The 18,814-nt window shown below is 35.3% G+C and overlaps 2 protein-coding genes across 4 annotated transcripts in view; one reads left to right on the top strand and one right to left on the bottom strand.

The window, feature by feature from the left end:
• The window catches only part of LOC117331786, a 69,910-nt gene that overhangs the window by 22,727 nt on the left and 28,369 nt on the right, over positions 1-18,814 (top strand). The gene's annotated exons all lie outside the window — the stretch shown is intronic.
• Positions 872-18,266, bottom strand: LOC117331788. 2 transcript variants are annotated; one of them, XM_033890671.1, is made up of 7 exons: positions 18,052-18,266; positions 10,318-10,408; positions 8,858-9,026; positions 7,210-7,242; positions 5,482-5,794; positions 5,044-5,096; positions 872-3,070 (listed from the first exon to the last, which is right to left on the bottom strand). In XM_033890671.1, the coding sequence occupies exons 2-7, from the start codon at positions 10,387-10,389 to the stop codon at positions 2,952-2,954; spliced, it is 759 nt and encodes a 252-aa protein (XP_033746562.1). In that variant the 5' UTR covers positions 10,390-10,408; positions 18,052-18,266; the 3' UTR covers positions 872-2,951. The 2 variants fall into 2 exon arrangements, with proteins under 2 accessions (XP_033746562.1, XP_033746563.1); XM_033890672.1 differs by having other exon boundaries at positions 10,318-10,397.

The following is an 18,814-nucleotide window of genomic DNA, read 5'->3' as shown; positions in this document are numbered from 1 at the left end:
CCCTGAGGAGGGGGGAAACTTTACTATAGTTTATATAGGGAAATCACATCTTATGACTATGATTTGTTTGATTTCTATTGGAAATTATTCTAACTTGGTTAGGAGTATCAGCTTGTGATGACAGTATGATGGTATACACATGGTGACCCTGACTGACCCCCAGGGGCTGATGGGCGGAGCCAAAAAGGGAAAATTAAATTAACTGAATATTTCAAATCTCAGGTGACCGTTAAGGCCCATGGGCCTCTTGTTTATAGTCGACAGAACAATCATTTCATCATCAATTACAACAATACGGTATATTAATATCTAATGCAGTGTATCAAGAATCTTGGAATTCCATGGCCAATGTTGTTAATGAATTTTACAATACTGGTTATCAACTTCTTCATATGCATTTATGTTGATAAATAAGTCCTCTTTTCGTGTCAGGTTATTGTAATGGTGTTATGTACGGTCTCGTGCAGTTTAAAATAAGTTTACTGTAACTTTATTAAGCGCACTGAAGTTTTAGCGCATTATTTTAATAGATAAGCACATTGATAAATTCGCGCGTTAAGTCAGCTATTTTAAAAAATTGAACAAGTTGTATAACTATGGATCAGGATATATTTATGTAGATACAAGTGCCACATTATTTTAGATTGACGTTTAAAGCATGTTTGTTTTCTTTCAAAACTGGTTTGTGGCAGGTGTTTTTACATTGAATTATCTGATTAAAAATACTGATAATTTAACATTTTATTCCTTGGAATTAATTGTTAGCAATCAAAAGGTTTTTAAGAAACCATGATATTGAGGCTGAAATAGTGCGACAGCCTATAATACCACTTGCTTTAGAAGTTATTTAAAGAATAAAAGAGGGGCAAAAGACTTTCATAATTTTTATTAAAGCTTCACATTCGATGCATATTGACACCAGAAAATGAAATCAGAAGTTTTACTTCGATGATGAAAAAGTGGTCTAAAATATATAAACTTTCCTTTGCAGTAACTCAAAATTCCAAGTTGGTATGGTTTCAAGTCGGAATCATACGACGTATCTTGGTAACAAATACTTTTTTCTATAAAATAAACTTAAACTCCAGTCCATTATGTACTTTATGTAATTTGGAAGATAATACAATTATACATTGCTTATGGGAATGTAAAGAGGAACAAGTACTTCTACAGAAATTTGAAACTTTGTAAGAAAATATTACTTAAAATGATTTATGAAAATAAATCTGGTACATTGTAATAACCATCAATAAATGTAACGTACATGGCGCCGTTTAACAATTTATAACATTTAACAAAAAGATGGAGCTTCCAAAGGAGTAAAATATTACCTTTATATCTGGCGAAACAATAATACTGCCGCACAGATGACTGAGTTGATGAAGACTCCCCGATGCCGCTGCTGAGACAACAGACATGCGCATCTGAGGTCTAGCGTAAAACCGACCGACCAATGACACGACGCGATAAATACAATCAACCATAGCTTAAAACATCAGCAGATAACAAAGATGTCAGCGCCCAGAAGAGGACGTATTAAATTACTTCTGACAGCATTAGATGATACTTAGACGTACACATGACCTAGCGATTGTTGTTATAACAAGGTTTAGATACTATTCTAGATATAATACATAGGAATAGCGTAAATACTTAATAAATAATTAGTAAAACAACAATTTACATAGCGAGCTTCAACCAGCTGATATAACAGTAGGCTAACATTACACATATGTTCGTAACAATATGAATACCTGGGTTGCAATGTATATATATACATGGATGAATTGTTCACACATTACATAAATTTAACACAGTACAACTACGGTAGGAAATAGCAAATCTTTACCTTCGGATAAACACATATACCATAACAACAAAAATGACGAAGGAAGTTAATTTGATGTCTAGCGTGGCCTCGAGCTCTAGCTGTGCGTTCCTTTATTTGGTTCGTACTAGTTGTACAAATATGAATCTGATGTACCGTGTACCAGCAGAATAGAACTGGTTCTCGTAGATCGTTTCCTGAAACACACAACATGGATCCAAAATGGCAGAACTGTGATGCTTCATTTGTCACAAGTATGCACGTTTAAATAAAAGCGAGACGAGGAATCTCCATTTGCGGTGAAAGTGTATAAATTTTACGTGTTAAAATATGACGGAACTATTCAGGTATTGATTTCACATTGTAAAAACAAAACTAATCGCATTTGATGTTTGAAGCGTGTATTTTGTAGAGTTGGTCGCCATCTAGGGAACTCACCTGGGATTGAATTGCATTCAATTATATGGTACCGTACTTATTCAGTACAAATGGTACGAACCAAATAAAGGAGCACGCGGCACCTAATACAAATTATACCACCGTGCCATATCCCTGTTCTTACAAAGAACGTTTCAATGGCGCAGTGATGGTCGGCCGGATACCCTGACATGATCAAAGTGATAAAATGTCTATCAGATGATATGAATACCTGGATCGCAATGTATATACATACATAGATACGAATATACACATACTTCATACATTCATCAAAGTAAAACAAAGACAGGAAATTTAAATATTTGCCTTCAGATCAACATAGTACGTGTATATGATACATTGTGGTGCTAAGAATTATAACATAGTAACACAAATAACGAAGGAAGACAACTTTGATGACTCGTGTCCCTTACCGGGCCTCGAACTCACTATCTACGGCACCTTATCGCCTAGCCACAAACACCAGCAGTTTATACCACCGCGCTACACCCACGTTCTTAAAAACAACGTTTCAATGGCGTAGTGATGGTTGGCCGGATATCCTCATCTCTCGGAAAATAGTTCCGGATAAACAATTTGGAATGGACACTATGTAAATGGCGTATTTCTCCTTTCATGGCGGTACACAGTACAAAAGTACATACAATCTGGATGGACTAGCGATATGGATTATTGTTTGATATCTCTACATAATCCCTCTTGGTTCTTCAAAGTACAGTTCCTGTGGGATCCTCTGTAAATCGTTGGGAACGACAGGGGCCATTTTTTCAGCATCAGTTGGATTCACCTTATTCAAGTCATCGCCTGTAATGCATACAAAACTAATTCAATCGGGAGGTAGTGGTTTTACTCTGTAATTGGTTTCAGGGATTTCATTTTGCAATCAAATATTGTAAATATTAAAGTAATCGATTAATGATATATTACATTTCTACACCATAACTCAAAATAAACAAAAGGTCAACGGGACTAAATTACAGCAGGGAGAAAGATTACCTTCCATTTTCAGTACAATCCCTGTAATAATTTTTGGTCAGCAGCGGGAAGGTACGTTTCAGTAGTCATCAAAAGTATTTAAAGCCAAATTTGAACTACATTTCTTTCCTTTTGGGGCCCTAGGTATCAAACTAACCTTGATTAGAAATGACTACCCCTCTTTCAGTCATAAATTTCTCAAGCGGTCTAACCAGAATAATTTATTGATGGAATTATGGCCCTGAACGACTGTCGAACATATAGGAAGAGGTGGAAAGTTCTAAAAATTTCCTTACGGGCCTTGTTTTAATTAAACTTGACCACTTAAAGATACGCAATATATCCTGGTTTATACTGGTGCAATTTTCATTTGTTTATTTTGATCTGATGTATTTAAAACCTCCCTCATTAAGAGCCATGGTCATAGACAGAGATCATCTTTGTCTTTGAACTTTGGACCCAAATGACCTTGACGTTTAATCCAGTGAGGGGCTATAATAACTCATATCAGTTGGAATGTTGGCTATATCAGCTCAAGTGAGGATCCCAGGTGAGTTGTTCGATACTCCCTACCCATGTTGTTTCTCGAGAACTAAGAAACAGACACTTCAGAAAGACACTTAATCCTTATTGCTCTGGATTGCATGCGGCAGGCCTCAACTATGTTGTTCAGTGAGGTTGACACTATCTACTTAACGGAGTCTCTGCCTCAACGTAACACTAGCTGTTCACGAGGTGATAAACCCAACAAACTATAATCCAGTAACCTTGATCTTTCGTCAGTTGACTTTTAATTCAGACTAAGTTTCATAATGTCAGAACAAAATGTCCATCTCTAAAACGATACAGACCTGGACGTAGACTCCTTGTTTATTTCTACGAAATATCACTAAATAGTGCCACAACAAAATACTCTTCAGTGAACGCTATAAAATTTGACCTTTGAACCCCATGACCTTGACCTTTGGTCAGTAGACGCCGTCTTTAATTCCAAATAACTTTGCTTCATCATGTCATAATAAAATGTTAATCGGTGAAAAGCTACAAAATGTCATCATGACCTGTGACCATGTGACCTAGAACTTTCGTCACCAGAATCCTTGTTTCTTACAAACACTGCTACATAGTGTCACAGCAAGTGTGATTTAATTAAAAGCTACAAAATTAATATTTGACCTAGCGAACGATAGCCTTGGCCTTTTGTCAGTAAACTCCTTGTTTAACTGTTCACATCGTTGCTTTCTCGTGTCATAACAAACTGTTTATCCACGAAAAGATCTTTACCTGTGGCGTTGAACTTTGGTTAGTTAACTCCTTTTTTAATTCTAACAAAAATACTTCAAAGTGTCATAACAAAATGTTCATCAGTGAAAACCAACAAAATTCGACCTTGAACTTTTACCTTAATCTCTGATCCGATGACCTTTACATTTGGTTAGTACACCCTTTTACATATTTTAACACATTTCCACACACTTTTTACACATATCAAACCCAATATTAGCATGTCAACATGATGATTAGCATGTTAGTATGTCTAACAGCACGATAACCTGTCAAAACTAGCATGTTAGCATGTTTATACATCGTACGACAAAAAATAATAACGTGATTAAAACTAACCCGTTAAGCCATAATACATGCTCAGTGTCTTAAAATATAAGCTGTATTTTGGCGAGGGTTAAGAAAGGCAAAGTGGCGAGCCCATGGCGAGCCACTTTTGTCTTTCTGTCCGACCACGTATTCTATGATGTGGCTATGGGCCGTAGGTTTCTACACTGATGACAAATGATAAATCTTACATTTGTGGTCATTATCGTTGAACGCGCTATCTGCTCCATCTCCAGATGTTTTACTAGAAAATTAAAATTATCATAAATGTAGAAGTGGAATAGTCTAACAATTTGGCTGAGTTCAATAAAAAAAATTCTTCTCTTGCACAATGGTCTATACTTGGTATCTTATGGCACTTCAAAGGGAAATTCATTATACTGTTTTGTACTTCAGCACCCCTATCTCCTTTAGGAATGTCAGCAATGATTTAGCATCTGTTACTTCAAAATTATAATTAATCTTAACTTCCAACATTAAAATAATGACAATTTTATTGGGCCAAATATTTCACATAACAATGCTTTTTTATAAGAACAAGTGACAAAATTACCTATTACCCTGACGTAAGTTTTTATGTCAAATATAATATTTACATATTTCATTGTTTATGGTTGAAAAAAACTTACTGTATAAGAGGTTTCTTTATTCCCTTGAGTGACTTCTTAGACTTTCGGTGGTGTACACACTGTGTTCTTGTTAGAATTATCAGGATTAATACGCATACCAGTATCATAATGCCAAAAACAATAACCAAAATCATGAAAATCTTCCTCTCATCTTTCAGGTCTCTATTGCGCTGTTTTTCGTCAGAAATGGCTTTGTTCATATTGGCAAGACTTATATTTTGTTTATTTATTTGATCTTTCAGTTTTGAATTCTCTGTTTTTTGTGCTGCTATCTTAGCAGTTGATTTCTTTTGCACTGTCCTTAATACTGCAACTACAGAAAATAAATAAATAGATAGATTGGATTACAATACAGGAAAAGAAAAAACTTATAGTACACTGTACTAAGCCTATGAATGCCATAATACATTACATAAGTATATATATATACTGATATAACACTGACAAAATACAATACATTAGTATATATACTGACATAAAACTGACTTATTACAGTACATTAGTATATATATACTGACATAACACTGATATAATACAGTACATTAGGGCGACATGAAATATTTATTTGTCACCCAAACTGTATTCATATCGACTGTATACTACCATTTGGTAACAGTTCAATGCTTATATTTACATTCATAAAGTTTTTTTTTATTTACTGTAGGTTAGTACGCGTTTAACTTTGCCGCTTACACTATCACTGACGTCATCAAGTTCAAATACTGGAACAGCCGATTTCCAGAAGGAATAACATAGTCCCTCGTGTCGTTATTAATAGCAAACACATAAATAAAATGGTTTTGCACAAATTTGGCTTTATTTTCTATTTCATATATGTTTGTAGATATCAACAAATTATTCACAATTGCAGAATTTCTTATTGTTTAAAATCTAAAGCCTTTTTTCGGCGCAATGCTATACGGTTAACATTAAGAAGTAATGCAGATTTGAACGGGTATTGCACAGGACAGACTCGATTCCTCGGATACACTAAGTTTCTATCGATTGGATTTACGTTATTTTCAGAAGAATATCAGTTCTTAAATTCTAAATGAAAGTCGTATTGACAGTAGGTGAAAACGATTTCAATGATATTTCGTTCGAAACAGATCCCAGTCAATGAGTCTAACCGGTCACATCTTTACAGACGATTTTCAACTTCACAGGGGCTCGATTTTGTAAGGTAAGCCTTTGACAGTGAATAACCACAAAACTAAAATCCAATATACATACACAACCGGAAACCATGTCGATACTCCCGATTTTTATAAGATTTTTTTTTTTTTTATAAATACTGGACTTTTAATGTTGTCGTGTCTTACATTTCTGAAAATTCGGAAACAAGCCCCTGTGAGTGTGACGACATTGACAATTTGATAATTCCTAGATCAAGAACTGCGCTTATAGTTATTTTGTGTTGACTACATTTTAATTATAAATATTACTCTCATAACTTGTGAAGTTGCATTATTTTTTTGTTGTGGATTATAAATGCTAGCATTCGAAATCTCAAGGCCGAAAGTAACTGGCGGCCATTGTTTTGACCAGCAACACCTGGGGCTGTATTCCTACTTTGACCGAATCACTGTGAATTGTAGTATACAGTCTCATGAATACAATTTGGTTTACTAACGACATATAGGCAAATGCAACACAGAATGTAAATATACTGACATAGCACTAATAAAATACAGTACATTAGTATATACATACACAATAAATACACACCTTCTTTCGGTAGTTGTTCCAATTTCAGCAGAACTGAAAGAAAAGTGAATATATATACATTTCAAACATCAAATTGTAAAATATATATAATTTATATTGTAAAAATATTGAAATGATATGTTTTAAAACATACATGTTATAAAAGTACTATTGTATGGTTAAATATACTATCCTGTATTGAGCGAACGTTTTATGCAGTGTATACTACAAACTTTGTCCCAATGCATGTGCTTCACTATTCTATACAGAATATTATACATTGTATTATGCTGTTGTAATTTTTGATGACCTCTTGTCGCACATAATAGTGTGCCTGAGTGCTGATAAAGATCTCTCTCTCTCTCTCTCTCTCTCTCTCTCTCTCTCTAAATAAAGTCATTCTGATTGGTCAATACTCCATAAAAATTGAATTAGAGTAGCATAATACTACATTTTTAGGTTCCCCTTGGGGCCTAGTTATGCATAACTAGGCACCAAGGGGAACCTATATATGAAATTTGAGAAAGATCCCTTCAGTACTTTCTGAGAAATAGCGATAGCAAACTTCAATTATCAAAATCCAAAAAGGGATCTTTCTCAAATTTCATATGTAGGTTTCCCATGGTCCCTAGTTATGCATATTGCATTTTGGGACCAGTCAGAATACAACATGGCCGACAGGCAGCCATCTTGGATTTTGACAATTGAAGTTTGTTATCGCTATTTCTCAGAAAGTACTGAAGGGATCTTTCTCAAATTTCATATATAGGTTCCCCTTGTTTGAAAAGTACTTGAGGGATGTTTCTCAATTTGCACAGATTAGTAAGAGGAAGGGAAAATAGAGAAAAGATCAATCTGATATGGAACCTATAAAGATCATTCAATGGTGGGCGCCAAGATCCCTCTGGGATCTCTTGTTACAATAAAATATTACTCATTATTCTATAATGAACATTTATCAATATGCTAATGACAGATGAAATTAGAAAGATTTTCATATTAAGAGTACATTTATGTGAGGAATATATATTTTTTGTATAAATCCATGTTATGTTATAATTGCACGGTATTTTTTTTATATATCTTATCTACCCAGTAATTGTAGGGTTTTAGGACGATACCAACTGTCGGAGTCCCCGGGACAAAAATACGTACACTGTAAGCTTTTGATCGATTCCGTCAGAACATATTTCTTTGTCATTCCATCAATTTGAAACCTAATATTTTCAAAGAATGATGTTTTTTTCTGAATAAAAATGACATCAATTTGCTTGATCAGTGATTCATTCATATATTTCAGAACACATCGTTTGCAGTGTCCCTAAGGCAAATCCCGTGAATTGTTACATGATTTCTAAAGAAACTATTGCATCCAACATATGGGGAAAATTAGAGGAATATATTTTATCGCTATAAATTAAATATCATTTCCTCTATATACAGGACTGGATTCAAACACATGCGTTGGGTTCACGAAGGGGAGACTAGAAACTAAAAAGTAGGTTAAAGTATATATTACTGACCATACAATCGTTCACAGCTGTATATCTTTGAGTGATCAGTTAACAATGGTGGGTGAAGAAGCCGCATGAGGAGCTGGCATAAATCGTCGATGAAATAACTCGTATTATGACAATTCACAACAATAATGTAATATCATATTTAATACCTTCATCACAGAAGAGTGCACATCCGATCCTGGAGTCTTCCACTAGACGCTCCATGCAATGGCTCTCGTCGCATGGGACTCTTATTCCATCCCGACAAAAGAACTCAAATGGATTGATTTTGTGTTGACCACATTCTATCCGAAAGTAGTCTCCAATTGTGTTATTCTCCTATATAAATGTAAAAGACAAGAACAACTTACTTATTGTTTTACATAAGTAGAGGAGATATTAAGCCTAGGTGTTCAAGACTCCATTATCAATAAAAGAATAAAAATCAAATATCAAAAATCTAATTTCGAAAATGAATTTAATAATCACGAATACAAAATCCATACGATACATAGCTTGAGAAAATCACGTTCAAGCTGTAAATATTTCACGACTAAATTATCTCTAAAATGTGTTGTTTTGAATGACCATATACCTGGGTATCTTGGTGCTTATATTTCAATGACCATGGGCCTTACTATCTCTGTGTTACTATTAAAAATGACTATGGGATCAAGGATCTTTGTGCTTCTATGTTAATGACCACGGGTCTGAGTATCTTGGTGATACTATTTTAATGAACAATGGCCTAAGTATCATGATATTACTAGTTTTTAATTACCATGGACCTAAGTATCTTTATATTACAATTTATAATTACCATACGCATAAGTATCTTAATGTTACTATTTCTAATTAACATACGCATAAGTATATTTATGTTACTATGTTAATGACCATATAACTGAGTATATTGGTGTTACTATGTTAATGACCATATACCTGAGTATATTTGTGTTACTATGTTAATGACCATATACCTGAGTATCTTTGTGTTACTATGTTAATGATTACTTTACCTGAATAGTTTGGTGTTACTATGTTATTGACCATATACCTGAGTATCTTTGTGTTACTATGTTAATGACCATATACAAGAATATCTTGGTGTTACTATGTTAATGACCATATACCTAAGTATATTGGTGTTACTTATGTTAATGACCATATACCTAAGTATATTGATGTTACTATGTTATTGACCATATACCCAAGTATCTTTGTGTTACTATGTTAATGACCATATAGCCGAGTATCTTGGTGTTACTGTGTTAATGACCATATAGCCGAGTATCTTGGTGTTACTATGTTAATGACCATATACCTAAGTATATTGGTGTTACTAATGTTAATAACCATAGGCTTGAACATCTTGATGTTACTATGTTATTGATTACTTTACCTGAATATTTTGGTGTTACTAATTTTAATGACCATGGGTCTAAGTATCTTCGTTTTACTATTTTTAATGTTCATTAGAAAGGTGGGTGAGGGATATTGTGGTGACAGAATTGTGCCCATTTTCCATGTTAAGAAAATGTAGACATGATTATATCACTTCACAATATCTAGATTGGTTCAAGTTCTTCTAAGCGGTTATTGTAATAAAAGTGGTTTAATCATCAAATACCTCTCCTTTAAGTCCGTTTAGAACACCTAGTAGGATGCACAGCATCAACACCAGCTTCAATTTGAAGTCCATGTCTGCAACTAAGGAATACCTGAGTATATAAGTGTAAGAAACAGGTGTTTATTGACTATCACATACGGTTAACAATATGTAAGTAGTAGTATAATCAATGGAATGATGACTCTTTAATGCCAGTTGATACGTCACTGTCACATGCTCAATAATACTTACGTTCAATAAGTCACATGTTCAATACGTCATTGACGCATGCTCAATAAGTCACATGTTCAATACGTCGCCGCCACATGCTCAAAAAGGCACACGTTCATTACGCCATTGCCGTATGCTCAATAAGTCTTTTGTTCAAAAAATCACATGTTCAATATGTCACTGCAATAAGTCACATGTTCAATCCGTCACTGCCATATGCTCAATAAGTCACATATTCAATCCGTCACCGCCATATGCTCAATAAGTCTTTTGTTGAATAAATCACATGTTCAATATGTCACTGCAATAAGTCACATGTTCAATCCGTCACCGCCATATGCTCAATAAGTATTTTGTTCAATAAATCACATGTTCAATATGTCACTGCAATAAGTCACATGTTCAATCCGTCACCGCCATATGCTCAATAAGTCACATGTTCAATCCGTCACTGCCATATGCTCAAAAGTCACAAGTTCAACCTATCACTGTCATATTCTCAAAAGTCACAAGTTCAACCTATCACTGTCATATGCTCAAAAGTCACAAATTCAACCTATTACTGTCATATGCTCAATGAGTCACATGTTCAATCCGTCACTATCATAAATATTATGTTCAATAAGTCACATTTCATATAAGTCGTCACCACATGTTCAATACATCTCGGACACATGCTCAATAAACCAATAATACATGATCAAATCACTTATACATAATCAGTTCGTAACTGGTTTCTACCAAAATGATGTGCCACTCGACGCCGAGACTCTCAAGTTTGGATCATACCTACATCCCTTTCCAGAACCAAAATAAGTTGAAAAACAGGACTCTATAATCGCTACTTAGGTCACTGCGTTCGAGAGGAAAACACACAGTTTATTCTGTAGATTAACACATGAACACGCCTGCAGGCTGAACTTGGTCTATATAGAACAAGGAGTGGTATTTATAAATAGTTATACCATAACAGTTATTGTTTCAGACATCAAAAATGTAAAAATGTAAAAAAATAAATAAATGAATACATGTAAATAAATTAATAAATATATAAATAAATGTGGTAAATGATACATCAACTATAAAGTAATAGTGTACAATATTTTAACACTACGTGTATAAAAAGTATTACAAACGTGAACCATAAACTAAGATGAAATTGAAATTAAAACTAATCATAATGACGTATATCCATTAAGTTGTTAGCGGTCATGTTACATGAAAGATCGTCGTAAAGAATATAAAAAAAAGTCGATATATGAGATTGCTATAATGAGATGTGGCAGCTCATGTTATCTTCCACCAAATGTAAGATTGTTTCCAATAAACGCACTTTACATCATGATCATGGGCAAAATATTTAGCAGCCAGTACACTAGTGCACAAGATATTTCAGGCTAAATATTTTTGTTTATCTATGTTTGATGTTAACTTTGTAAAGGAACGTGGATTTATTATCAATATACCTTTCGAGGAAATATTCATTTTATGACATTTTTGGTGATTATAAAATTTTGATCTTACCAGGAAAGATGCAATGAAAACTTGTTTATAAACGTATTTGATGAATGGAAATTAATTTTTAAAAACTAACGGGTCTTGCCCCAGGGGCTTTAAAAACGAACGGGTCTTACCCCAGGGGCCTGAAATGCGGGGTCCATTACAAGAAAGAAAACAAAACTCGATGCTTCCATGGGCGAAGGGGAACCTATTATGTATAAACGATAGCGGTTGGGCTCCTATGGCGTGAGGGGCTGGGTCCAAAAGGTGAAAGATATCCTGTCGAACGGAAAAGACTTGGTTCAAAGTTGAAGGGGAGCGGTTTTGCATAAATGGTTGGTCTGACTAGCGCAGACACGTTGTTCACAGGCACTCAGTATGTTTTAGGTCGAGTCGATCGCTATATAAGGACATAAACAAAGATTTACGTCACCGGCCTGTTATCCATGATGTATTTCGAGGTTCAGCCAATCGACTAAATGAGATGTGATCACATGATTTAATACGTGTTTACTATGCGAAAAACACGTGTTGCGTGCATAAATTATTTTTTGCTCTGGGTATTTTACTTACGTAATTCATTGTTCAAAATTTTTTAACAGTAAAGTTTACAAGATTATAAACAATTTCACTTTTGGAATTACACGTGTTTATAAAAGACTGAGAAAATAAAGCAACGAAATCGTTATCCATAATGTATTTACATACATGTGTATCGTGCAAACACGGGTAACACACATAACACGAGAATTAAGCAGTTCTCGTTTTACGGTTATATGTAATACCCGAGTTACATCTAGAAATTGGCTGTATATAAATCAAAGTGACATGTCATTTTGAAGTAACATCATGTACAGGACTCTAGTACTGTTGCTCGGCATATCTATGCCATTTTTGGACGCTTTTTAAAAATAAGTTGCAATCCACTCCATGAGTGTTGGGACAGAGATAAGGTCTCCTTGTTGGACAGGCGACATGTTAAAACAAGAGATCCCAGAGGGATCTTGGCGCCCACCATTGAATGATCTTTATAGGTTCCATGTCAGATTGATCTTTTCTCTACTTTTCCCTTCCTCTAAGTCTTACTAATCTGTGTAAATTCAGAAACAGCCCTCTAGTACTTTTCAAACAAGGGCAACCTATATATAAAATTTAAGATTTAGCAATAATGGCTGTCTGTCGGCCATGTTGTTTTCCGATTGGTCCCAAAATACAATACTACATATGAAATTTGAGAAAAATCCCTTCAGTACCTTCTGTACAATAGCGATAACCAACTTCAATTTTCAAAATACAAGATGGCTGCCTGTCAGCCAGGTTGTTTTCTGACTGGTCTCAAAATCCAATATGCATAACTAGACACAGAGGGAAACCTACAAATGAAATTCAGAAAGATCCTTTCGGCAATTTCTGATAAATAGCGATAACAATCTTCAATTGTCAAAATCCAAGATGGCTGCCTGTCGGCCATGTTGTTTTTCGATTGGTCTCAAAAGGCAATATGCATAACTACCCACTGAGGGAAACCTACGTATGAAATTTGAGAAAGATCCCTTCAGTACTTTCTGAGAAATAGCGATAACAAACTTCAATTGTCAAAATCCAAGATGACTGCCTGTCGGCCATGTTGTTTTCCGAATAGTCTCAAAATGCAATATGCATAACTAGGCACCGAGGGAAACCTACAATTGAAATTTCAGAAAGATCCCTTCATAAGTTTCTGAGAAATAGCTATAACAAACTTCAATTGTCAAAATCCAAGATGGCTGCCTGTCGGCCATGTTGTTTTCAGATTAGTCTCAAAATGCAATATGCATAACTAGGTACCGAGGGAAACCTACATATGAAATTTCAGAAAGATCCCTTCATAAGTTTCTGAGAAATAGCTATAACAAACTTCAATTGTCAAAATCCAAGATGGCTGCCTGTCGGCCATGTTGTTTTCCAATTGGTCTCAAAATGCAATATGCATAACTAGGCACCAAGAGGAACCTTTATATGAAATTTCAGAAAGATCCCTTCATAAGTTTCTGAGAAATAGCTATAACAAACTTCAATTGTCAAAATCCAAGATGGCTGCCTGTCGGCCATGTTGTTTTCCGATTAGTCTCAAAATTCAATGTGCATAACTAGTCACTGAGAGGAACCTACATATGAAATTTCAGAAAGATCCCTTCATTAGTTTCTGAGAAATAGCGATAACAAACTTCAATTGTCAAAATCCAAGATGGCTGCCTGTCGGCCATGTTGTTTTCAGATTGGTCTCAAAATGCAATATGCATAACTAGGCACCAAGGGGAACCTAAATATGAAATTTGAGAAAGATCCCTTCAGTACTTTCTGAGAAATAGCGATAACAAGAATTGTTTACGGACGGAGGGACGGAGGGACGGACGGACGGAGGGACGGAGGGACGGACGGAGGGACGGACGGACGACGGACCACGGACGCAGGGCGATTTGAACAGCCCACCATCTGATGATGGTGGGCTAAAAAAGCTATGATTATTTTTAATTACCTCATTCAAAAGAACAGACATGTGTACATCTTTACTCGGCTGGACCTCTATCGAGGCATATATATACATTATAGAAAATTATTATTCTTAGGTAGATTGTGAAGAATGACTCAAATGACTCTTGTTTATAAAGTTTTTATTACCAGACTCCTTTTGTTTAGACTAGGTAGACCGTACCAAAATGGATTCATCCCTGACATAGTTAGAATATTTAATAGGTATTCACTCCATCAAAATCAAGATAATTTTGTAGAAACAGGAATCTTTCGAAAGAAACGAAAGAAATATAGTATACAATGCTGTGATGAAATATGAGGAACACAATCTAAATGAACGTATGAGAGTTGATAATGATTTCACAAGGTTTCGAGAAATACAAAATAAACTAGAACCTAATGATTTATGGAAGTTAGCGCTACGATTTCCACAATACAGAGAATATGTACAATATATAATGATAATAGTTGTTACCATTCGTAGATTGACTACAATGGAATTACATGTATGTCATAAATGTGGATTTTTTTATGAAGATCCCAATGACACATCTAGTGCTACAGTGTAAGTATACGTCCGAGTTGAAAGACCAGCTCTGGTGCTGTATAATTCACATCTGATGATATTCTGTTTACTTACACTCGCTTCCAGATTTTGAAATGTTACATATATTGATTGGAGGAGATTGCAGGAAACATTACCTTCGAAATTAGTGAAGACGAGATGAAAGAGTTCAGAACAAAATCAGTCATTTTTGTGTACAAGATGTGTAAACTATACTTTGCCTGAAGTATACAATAGTTCGGTTTAAAAAATACTTATATACTTATATAATGTATAATTTTGTATAAGCTATGCGCATGTAGTAAAATATACTGATATAAGATGATATACCAGTATCAGCTATACAAGATATTCAATGTACATGTATTATAATTAAGTGTAATCTCTATTCATTTTACACTTTATATGCAAATTCATACATATAAAGTGTACATATGTAATGTTTATTATGTTATTGTACTGAATGCTTTGTATATATGTTCTATATTCCTTTGTACTCTTCATCTTTGGAGGCAATAAAGAGAATAATAATAATATGGAATTTATTAAACTCGTTCAATTATTTGATATGCAATGAGCCTTTAGGTGTTTCTAATAGAAAAATTAAGTCGAATGATAGTCAAACTGAAATGTGTCAACAACTCACAACTTTTAAATGTGAAAGCGTTAAGCTACTACTTGGTCTTTTGAACTTCTCAAAAAAATAAATTCCGAAAATATCCCTTATATCAAAGACAGATAAGAAAAATCCCCGTAACTGAGAATGAGACAGTGAATTAAGAGAAAGATATAAACCGTACGAAAATGTTTGGGTGACAAGAATGAAAGTTGAGGAAATTAAAACCGCTAGCAAAACAATATTATTGCAATTTTTGACCAGTGTTCGGGAAGTAGTGAATGAACTAACCATTACCGATTTTGCTGAATGTTTTCATCTAAGTTACAAATTCCAAAGGTAGAATCTTGAATTTATGTGTATAGTTAACACTTTAACAACTTTTACCCACTGGATTGTTTTGCAACATTATTGACAAATAATTATCTAATGAATGAAACACGTGACTAATGCGTAGTAAATGTGTAGTAATGATCTGATCACATCTCATTCAGTCGATTGGCCGAACCTCGCAATGCATCTTGGATAACAGGCCGGTGACGTAAATCTATGTTTATGTCCTTATATAGCGATCGACTCGACCTGTTTTAGGTGTACTGACAAACGAGGTCAGTTTTTGTGCCTCGTGAACTGAATATTCATGAGGTTTAGCTGCTGTGTCATTGGCTTTCTATAGACGTTTTGCATATCACGCCGTCACTTTGGGTCAGAGGTCAAGCGGTTAAACTAGAGTTTTGTAGACAAATTATAGCGGCGCCTACTGTCCTCACGTTTCCCATCGACATTTTATGGAGATTGTTTTTGAAAATCGATGTTTGATACTAAGGGAAAACCACTCAAATATTATGTTCTACATATTGTGTCGTTTTAAGTTGAAATACTAAATTCTAATCACTACCGTAAAATCACAATTTGACACCGCGGAAATTCCAATCTCCGTCTGTTTACAAGCTACACGTGAAGAGATATGCCCAGACCCAAGGGCATCACATTTATCAGTAATGCTAAAATATGGACCCACAACTCACATTCAAACTTACCAACAGCAGTATAGCTATAATTAGTATAAAATTCTTCGTGTGCAGTAGATCAATCCCACAGGTATAAGCTTAGATTTTAGATATTTTATTTTACATATTTCATATCCCTGCGTTCCCTACCTAAATGTGCACACACATGTTAGGCAATACAATTAATTGCCAATTAATTTGATTAATGGTTATTCATATCCATGGAGGTTCATCTCCAATAATTATGTCGTGATTAAATTATGGTCTTCAAAGGTTTTTTTGAAAAAATTGCTTGGCTCTATATCATTGAAGGAAGAGCTACTGTATGTGACCGTTTTTGAATCCGAAATATGAAAAAATATCAGTGAAGTAGGGAACTCTGCATGCTGACACATGTGACTAAAAGATAAAAGAGCAGAGCAGTGTCCTGTGAACTCACCTTATTGTCTTTAATATGTATTTTTAATAAAAACAATATATATATATATATATATATAAAAAAAAAAAACAATTTGCAATTTTTGCATTTGTATATCCTTCTCATTCACTCCAACTGATCTCTTGATCCTCAACAGCCAGAACTTGGCTTTACTGAGTTTACTTAGTCATATTACTTAACATTAAATTATTCAATTTAGATATGATTAAATAATAAATATTTCATAAATTGATAACCCTGATATTTATAGGGTTTCAGAATATATATGAACACTTAATTTGTAGTGTTGTTTGTGGTTGTTAACTGGTGTCATATGTTACTTAAAACTCGAAACAGAGCTCCTGTGAACCAGATATGGTGACAGGGCCAGGGGAAACTCGGGCCAACATTAAAAAACGCCTTGAGCTGTTTCAGCTGAAAACGACAAAATATGTTGAACATAGTATTTGATTGGGTTTCCCCTTAATAGTCAACGTCGATTTTTACAATGTCGACGTTCATTAATGAAAAACTGTGAGGACTGTAGCAAAAGGCGGATGTTTTGCTTACAGCTAATTACTTGTCCTCTGACGCAAAATGGAAACCACCTTGTGTATTTTTAGAAACTTGCATTTATGGTCCAAGAACATGCCGTTAAAACCGAAGATTTGAGGCAAATTGGTCTGCTATTTAGATGATCAAATCTGATATCGCAACTATTAGAATACGCTTCAATTGAGAAAATTATGAAAATTGTCCTACTGTAGTACGTACCGTGTGCGGGTGCGGTAATGATCACACACGTGTGTCCGACAACTAAGCTCCTTTCTCCACCGATCCTTATACAATTATTTGGACATGTAGGAAACAAATAATTTGTATTGAAGACATGCGTACATACCTGTATTAAACTGTTCAATCCCTCGTTGTCGGCCACGTCTCTCTCCCCAAATCTTGGTGTAACACTAGTGCAGCCAGTAACCGGCCTATGAGTATTGGGAATTCCCCTTCTGTGTCACAAGCGGACTACGGATTGATATAGGCCTAGGAAACCTATACCAGTCAGTGTAATCATGCATCATCTCGATAGAAAAGCAATCCTCGTTTCCTTACAAAACTTAATATTCAATGTGGATTTATAACATACAGCACTTTTTGGAATTAAGTATTTGATTGCTAACAGTTACTTACCAAAAACAACACTGAGGACCACAATAACTAAAAAAGTAGAGCAAAGACACCTCCTCCTCCCCCCCCCCCCCCCCCCCCCCCCCCCCCCCCCCCCCACACACACACACAACCACCCACATTTTTGCAGTGGAGCGGATTCCCTACCTCGCCAATCATGTTACCCTCGGAAAGGTCCCTCATGGTTGAGTAGCTAGGACAAGTGAGTTCCCATGTACTTCTCCCCACAGGCCCACGGGACTGGAGTACTGCCCAACACGGTCTTACAGGAGGCGGTACTACCCAACCCATGTCTTACAGGAGGCAGTACTACCCCACACTGTCTTACAGGAGGCGGTACTACCAAACACGGTCTTACAGGAGGCGGTACTACCCAACACGGTCTTACTGGAGGCGGAACTACCAAACACGGTCTTACTGGAGGCGGTACTACCCAACACCGGTCTAACAGGAGGCGGTACTACCAAACACGGTCT

The sequence above is a fragment of the Pecten maximus genome, chromosome 7 (genome assembly GCF_902652985.1).
Source record: "Pecten maximus chromosome 7, xPecMax1.1, whole genome shotgun sequence".
Classification (NCBI taxonomy): Eukaryota; Metazoa; Mollusca; class Bivalvia; order Pectinida; family Pectinidae; genus Pecten; species Pecten maximus.
The sequence above is the reverse complement of the archived record's forward strand: the minus strand, read 5'-3'. Positions and strand labels throughout refer to the sequence as shown.

Coding starts and splice junctions, on each gene's coding strand:
- LOC117331788 (XM_033890671.1), bottom strand. CDS start 10,389: ATGGACTTCAAATTGAAGCTGGTGTTGATGCTGTGCATCCTACTAGGT. Junction 5,795..7,209: donor GGAACAACTACCGAAAGAAG/GTGTGTATTTAT, acceptor TATTTTCTGTAG/TTGCAGTATTAAGGACAGTG. Junction 3,071..5,043: donor CAACGATAATGACCACAAAT/GTAAGATTTATC, acceptor TATGCATTACAG/GCGATGACTTGAATAAGGTG.